Source organism: Anopheles marshallii, chromosome 2, assembly GCF_943734725.1.
Source record: "Anopheles marshallii chromosome 2, idAnoMarsDA_429_01, whole genome shotgun sequence".
NCBI lineage: Eukaryota > Metazoa > Arthropoda > Insecta > Diptera > Culicidae > Anopheles > Anopheles marshallii.
Genome location: NC_071326.1, coordinates 65,092,310 through 65,099,260, shown reverse-complemented (window position 1 = coordinate 65,099,260; position 6,951 = coordinate 65,092,310). Strand labels below are relative to the sequence as shown.

Here is a 6,951-nt window from a genome sequence, read left to right as displayed (position 1 = left end):
TTATTCTCCTTAATCTTTAGTGACGGTCAAGTTCATAGGTGGAGATCATAAATCTTCAAATAAACATAAAATTCATAATTCTTTGTAACAGATATTCAGCTGAAACATTCATTCCGACTCATGAATCTGAATCAGATTCACCCAACACTAGTACTTACTGTTCAGTAAGTGATAAACTGAGGGAAAATCTCTCTTTAATCTTTAGTTTTGCGTTAAATATCTTAATTCTGAATTAAATGCTTGAGTAGTTACATAAACTTGAAGTAAAATAGTTAACATTAATTAAGGTTAAACATTATTTTTTGTGTCCATTGTAATCAATATGTACTCGACTCCAAGAAAAGAGAAAAAAAAAAACTTCTCTTATAACAAGGAATAATAAAAACGTACACAAACAGGCATGATTTTTCAAGTCTTTCTCGTTGCTTCCGACCTACGAGAAAAGCGTTTATATGATGTGCAATTGTGCCAAACCCAATTACGTTTAGCGAGCTCCGTAAAGCACGGTACTGCGCCCTACGGTTGTACATCCAACCTAGGCAAGTTGGAAATAAAAAGAAATAGGAAGTAACGCTACCGAGATGGTGGGTTTTGAGCTTCAAATCTCCCCTTCACGCAGCTTGAACTTCACACGACCGAGAGAGGCGGGCACAAGTTTTGCACACACGGCTAGCGTATGACCGACACATAACACGGCAAAAGGTGTCTCCTCGCATCGTTGCACGCTACCATCTCACACCCGGTGTGTGCCACGGTTGTGGGCCATGCCCGCCTTCGGCTCCGGTGTTCTGACCCCCGTACACTAACCATGCCCTAATTCTTGTTTACGGACAGTTCGTGCATGGTTTCGGTGATGCGCATTCGTTTACTGCTTTATCCCAAGCACAGACACACATCGTGCTACGTTTCCAACGTTTCATCCGCATTTTGTTTGCAAAAAATACTTTACACGAATTTGTTAATTTTGAGAACGTATTCGTGTGTTTCTTGTCAAAGAAACAACAGCAAACATAAAAGCAGAAACAAATTAAATCAAAAATGTAAAAACTTTGCTGCTGTGGGTCATGTTTTATGGAGGAAATAATGTTTTAATAATCAAATTTTTCCTCATACCCCCAATCCCACCGTTTGCAGTTTTGTTTCGTTCGTCGTTTTGCAGTTAATTCTACCATCGGGTCAAATTTCGCAAATTCAAACAAATAGTACGTGAAGCGGGATGGGACTTAAAGAATGTGTCACACGCAAAGAAGTGTATGCAATTAGTATTTCTCGCCTATTTAAAGGCAGAACCTGCACAGAACTGCTGTGAACCTGTGTGCTCGGAAGTGCTGTGATCGGATCTGAAATATTTTTAAAACTCTCACACAGCTGTTGGGCTGGTCGAAGGTGACGCTGATACGCGTGTGGTAGTGTTGGGCAAAATGGAAACAAGCATGTGGATGTTATACAGTGGCGAAAATGAAGTGAAAAAACGGCTGCCCAAGAAAATGCTTCACATTCATTCATAGCCGTTTTGTCTCTGCTACGATCGATTATTGCTAATCATTGGCATGTGATTTAAGTTTTGTTTTATCCTTTCTTATCTACGTATATCGCCTTTTCAAATCTCTGAAGAGCTTTAGATGGTGCACAGCTAGTCCTCTAGATACATTATTATAGCGGACCACTATAATCCTCGAGAAATCGAATTTCCGCGTATGTCGCTTCCTGTAATATCGTTTATATGTTAAAGTTATAGAGTCGAGTTCGTTGTCTGCTTTTTATTTGTTCAGCAAACCGTGTATCTCCTAATGCACATATAATGGAATTAGTGTATCTCGGGAACTGCCTGTATATCAGTGTTATCTATGAATCTTTCGAGAAGATGCATCCGAATGTTTTTTCGGTCATTCAATTAAATGGACTCTCAAGTGCTTCTTCAATCCTCCAATATTTATGAATCCTTTAAAGATTTATACATTCTTAAATATTAAAGAAAGAAACATTTAACGAGTCTAACCAGAACCCTGACGGTTGCTTCAGCCTTTAGAGGATTCGGTCCGTCAGGTCACACACAGTTCCCGACGTAGCCGAATTCCATATAAAACCCTCAGGTAAACTTCAACTTTACATGAGTGTACTTCACTTTCATGTAGTTTCTTTCAACATCATCACCAAAGCTGGCAAAAGCTGCCATCTAAGTAGCATGCACACTAGTTTTAAACTATGGAAGAAGTACATGTGGGAGGTCTAGTTTATACATACGATTTTTTACGTACACCGCACAGTATCGTTGAAATCTGCACAACGTTCTCTAATTTCTAACTCTACCAGGTTCTAACGCTACCTTGCAAATGAAGGGTTGAAAAGCATTGAAACGGGTAACGTTCCTCCCATGTGAAATTCCATTGTTACTATCACCCACACCACAGCTCCTACGAATTGATGATTTCTTATGCAAATCATGATTTCTTTGATAATCATGTATTTTTGGAGTTTAATCAATCTTTCAGGAATCCTAACTCCTTGAGGATGAATGAATCTATGATGATTCCTGAATCTTCGAGGAGGATAGAATCTTCAGACAAGTTCATAGTACGTACGGATGGACAACTTCATAGGTGGAGGTCATAAATATTGGTTAACTTCACAAATCTGAATCATATTCGTCCAACGTAAATAAATCTTATTCAAGGTAAGTTGAATAGTAAAGTTAAATAAGTTGAATGGTAGAGAAAGGAACAGCCAATCTGCAACAATAACGTTTTGTTAAATAAATTGTTTAATAGTAATCAACATGAACATTAGTTGTTTGATCATCCGTGACAGCTGTCAAGTTGTAGCGTGCTTTCATAATAAACTAAGGCATAGTAGCTATGGAATTCCCAACGTGAACCCTGCCACATTCACATCACTACTACCATGTTGGTTGCTACCGGAAGCAAATGCTCATTGAGATCGCGCCTTTTGCTCGTCTCAACCAGCATACCTATTTGGGACAAAAACAATCAGCTGATCCATTGCCGCCGTATACAGAGGACCTTCCGTAAAGAACGCGTGAGAAAACCGGTAGTGACCATCGGCAACACTCCGTACAGTGACATTGCGATGGATGGGCATTGGACGCACACGCGTACCGCAACAAGTTCGACCGTATTCCAACAAACCCCATCAGCTTAACGCACTTTTATGCACGATTCTTTCGCTCGGATTCTTTCGATTTTTACCCCTTCTTTGCCCTACCCACCATTCCTATTCGCACGTCGCTCAACCTCAAACCAACCCCCACCCACCGGGTCGAAGCACCAGGTACACGAAAATATACCGCCAACCGGGGACAGCGGTTTTGAGCTGCGCTTTGACACGTTTTTATTTTTACACACGCTGCCCACCGCACACGATAGTGACTCTCCGACACGCGGATGCAAAGAAAGCAACGAAACGAAGAAACGGCGGCAACACTCGCGGAATCGCGCGCATCGCAACGGTCGGTTGTCTCTCTGCCGCAATGATTCTTGTGGCTTGTGTGCCGATTTTTTGCTGGTGTGTGCTAGCTACTGGGCTAGGCCACACAGCTCTAACCTCTCCCAGGTATCCGTCCCATCCACATCACCGAATACCGAAAGTGACCCAAGCCATGGGTGAGAAAATTATGCATTTTTCACCCCGTTCGCAGCCCCGTTGCTGCTCTGCTAACGCGCGCGCACAAACTAATCGACACTTTTGTTTCGTTTGCTTCCAGGCAAACTCTAAACACCAACGGCAAATGATACCGCAACAACAACATACATTTTTATGCTTCCATTCGCGTAAAGCACTTTTTCCAACAGCACGTACAGACACGCACACACCACACTTTGCACCACGTTCTATTTTGCTCGTGCTCCGGTTTCCCTTTTTTAACACCTTTCTTACCGAGCGGTTCAAGCAAATACGTTTTAGTTCTATCGCTTCGCTTTCCTTCTCGCCCAATAGCATCCAACACGCGTATCACGATTTGGTACACTTTGCTAGTGGTTTGGTTAATTAATTACCTCGGATAATGGTACTAAAACGAAAAAATAAAAACAGAGCGGTACACTACGGCCGCGAGTAGCCGCGCAACCGGCCAGTTCAACGTCGCGATGAGTTTTGACGGTTATTCGCTCGCATCCAGCCAGCCAAACGAGGGGAGCTGTTTTTTTATGGGAAACAAATACTACTACAGCGAGGTACCATAAACGTCAAGCGTGACAGGCGTGTCAAACGTTTCTAGCAAATGTTTTCGAATGTAAATTTTTGGTTAATTTATTAATTGCAACGGGTACAATGTACAGGCAGTCCCCGAGATACGCTATTATAGCGGACCGCTATCACCCGGGAAAAATCCGACTATCTCTGATTTACGCGTAAGTAGAATCCGAGAGTAAAACCGTTTATACTTCAAAGTTAGATAGTTGACTTCCTTCTCTGCATTCAAATTATTCAGCAAATCAGGCTATTTGTTAATAGGATACATTAAAGTAAACTATAAACAAATGTTTTATATGACAAACGAAGCTATTTTAGACCAATTTTAGTCATTTTTGCTTAGATTTTGTGCTATAAACTAACTCAGCTGTTAAATAGAGTACAAATGTACAAATTTTTAACAGAAATAAATAGTAGGCACAATATTCTAAAAATTTTCGTCCTGAAAGTAATCGATCTACTTTTTCTCTGTGGATCAACGTGATTTGGTTGGCTACAAAAAGGTTAAATAAACTGCGCGACAAAAATGCTTAGAAAATGTCGAGCACATTATTGTGTTTTTTTTTTCTTCAGGCGCGCAAATTGTGTTTTCGTTTGTAAATAAATACGGCAAGCGGAACGTGCATTCAGCAGCGTTGGAAATGGAACCGGGAGTAATTCGCAAACTAGACGAAGTGGTCGTAAATCGCATCGCTGCGGGTGAGATTATACAGCGACCAGCAAACGCATTGAAAGAAATGATGGAAAATAGTCTGGACGCAAAGGCAACGAGCATCCAAATTACGGTTAAAGCCGGTGGCTTACGTTCGCTCCAGATTCAGGATAACGGAACCGGAATTCGGCGGGAAGATTTAGCGATTGTGTGTGAACGGTTCACCACTTCCAAGTTGCAATCTTTCGACGACCTGTCATCGATCAGTACGTACGGTTTTCGCGGTGAAGCGCTGGCCAGCATCAGCCATGTGGCGCACCTAACTATCATAACGAAGACGAGGAGCGAAAAGTGTGGCTTTAAGGCGTGCTACGAGGATGGTAAACTTAAGGGTGACATCAAACCGATCGCTGGTAATCAAGGCACCCAAATTACGGTGGACGATCTGTTCTACAATGTGCCGATGCGAAAGCAGGCACTCAAAACACCGAACGAGGAGTTCCAGCGCATATCGGACGTGGTCGGCAAGTACGCGGTACACAATCCGCAGGCGTGCTTCATTTTGAAAAAGTTCGGCGAACCGGCATCCATTCGAACGCTACCAAAATCAACGATCGTACAAAATATCGGTACGATCTATGGGGGTGCTATCGGGAAGGCTTTGGTACCGGTCGCAACCAAGGATGACATTTTGCAACTTTCGGTGGATGGGTACGTAACGAATGTGAATTTTTCGCTTAAAAAAGGCATCTCGCTTTTTTTCATTAATCACCGGGCGGTGGAATGCAGCGCGCTGAAGAAAGCGATCGATGCAATCTACTCACTGTACCTGCCCAAAGGGAGTGCCCCGTTCGTGTACCTATCGCTGGAATTGAACCCACAGAATGTGGACGTTAATGTGCATCCAACCAAGCACGAGGTACACTTCCTGCACGAGGAGGAAATCATCGAGAAAGTAAAGTTGCTCGTAGAGAAAGCTTTACTCGGAGGAAATGCGGCACGTTCCTACACGCAGGCGTTGTTGCCCGGTGCAAACCAACCGTTGGACACTACGAAAGCGAACGAATCAATGCTGGTAGGAGACGATAAGCCTCGGTTAGATTATAAGCTGGTGCGCACCAGCCATAGCGAGCAGAAGCTGGAGAAATTCTTCAACATCAGCGGAAGTGGTAGCGGAGTTCAGTCGAGGGACGATGAACCGCAGGATGAGAAAGCGTTGGAGCCTAAACTCACGCAACCTTCACCGTCGAGGAAGAGAAAAACTGTCCGGAAGTGAGTATTGCAAAGTTGCGTCAAGATGTTGTTGTTTACCAGCTTTTTTAATGTTATTCACTGATAGGGAAACGAGACTATCCAGCATCCACACGCTTCGGCAACAGGTTGAATCGGATGGTGACGATAATCTGCGCAAAATATTCCGCGAGCTTACCTACGTCGGTACGATCGATCGGGAACAGGTGCTGATACAGTACGACACGAAGATGTACCTTGCCAAGACGCAACCACTTGCGGCAGAACTGTTCTATCAGCTGTTGCTGTTTAATTTCGGTAATTTTGACCGTCTAACGCTTTCCGAACCGCTCGAATTGAAACGACTGGTTCATCTTGCACTGGCCGATTCAAACAGTGGCTACACGGAGGAGGATGGACCGGCCGATGAACTGGCCGACATTATCGTAGAGAAACTCGTCATGAAAGCACCACTTTTGCGCGAATATTACAATCTTTCCATCCGGGAGGATGGTTACCTCGAATCGTTACCGAAACTGCTCGACAACTACATACCCTCAGTGGTGTTTCTGCCCATGTACATCATACGATTAGCCACGGAGGTGGAGTGGGAAGAGGAGATGGAATGCTTCCGGACTTTTAGCCGCGAAACGGCACACTTTTTCTCGCGCATTGCACTTACGAAACCCACCAAAGAGTACCGATGGGAGCTGGAGCACGTGATATATCCGGCCGTACGGAATCAGCTGATTCCACCGAAAGAATTCTCCAAGAACGGATGCCTTCTACAGCTCGCCAGTCTTCCCGAGTTATATCGCGTGTTTGAACGTTGCTAAGTACACGGGGCTTTGTGTTTTATG

At 43.5% G+C, this 6,951-nt stretch overlaps 1 protein-coding gene across 1 annotated transcript; it reads left to right on the top strand.

Moving 5' to 3' along the window:
* Positions 1-4,850: 4,850 nt before the first annotated feature.
* On the top strand, positions 4,851-6,927 carry LOC128719653 (DNA mismatch repair protein Mlh1). The gene is made up of 2 exons (XM_053813281.1): positions 4,851-6,106; positions 6,201-6,927. Exons 1-2 carry the CDS (start codon positions 4,851-4,853, stop codon positions 6,925-6,927), a joined length of 1,983 nt encoding a protein of 660 aa, XP_053669256.1.
* Positions 6,928-6,951: the final 24 nt, after the last annotated feature.

What these genes read in the sequence shown, in the direction of transcription:
- LOC128719653 (XM_053813281.1), top strand. Translation starts at nt 4,851, where the DNA reads ATGGAACCGGGAGTAATTCGCAAACTAGACGAAGTGGTCGTAAATCGC. An exon ending in AAACTCACGCAACCTTCACC is followed by an intron (nt 6,107 to 6,200) that starts GTCGAGGAAGAG and finishes ATTCACTGATAG; the next exon opens with GGAAACGAGACTATCCAGCA.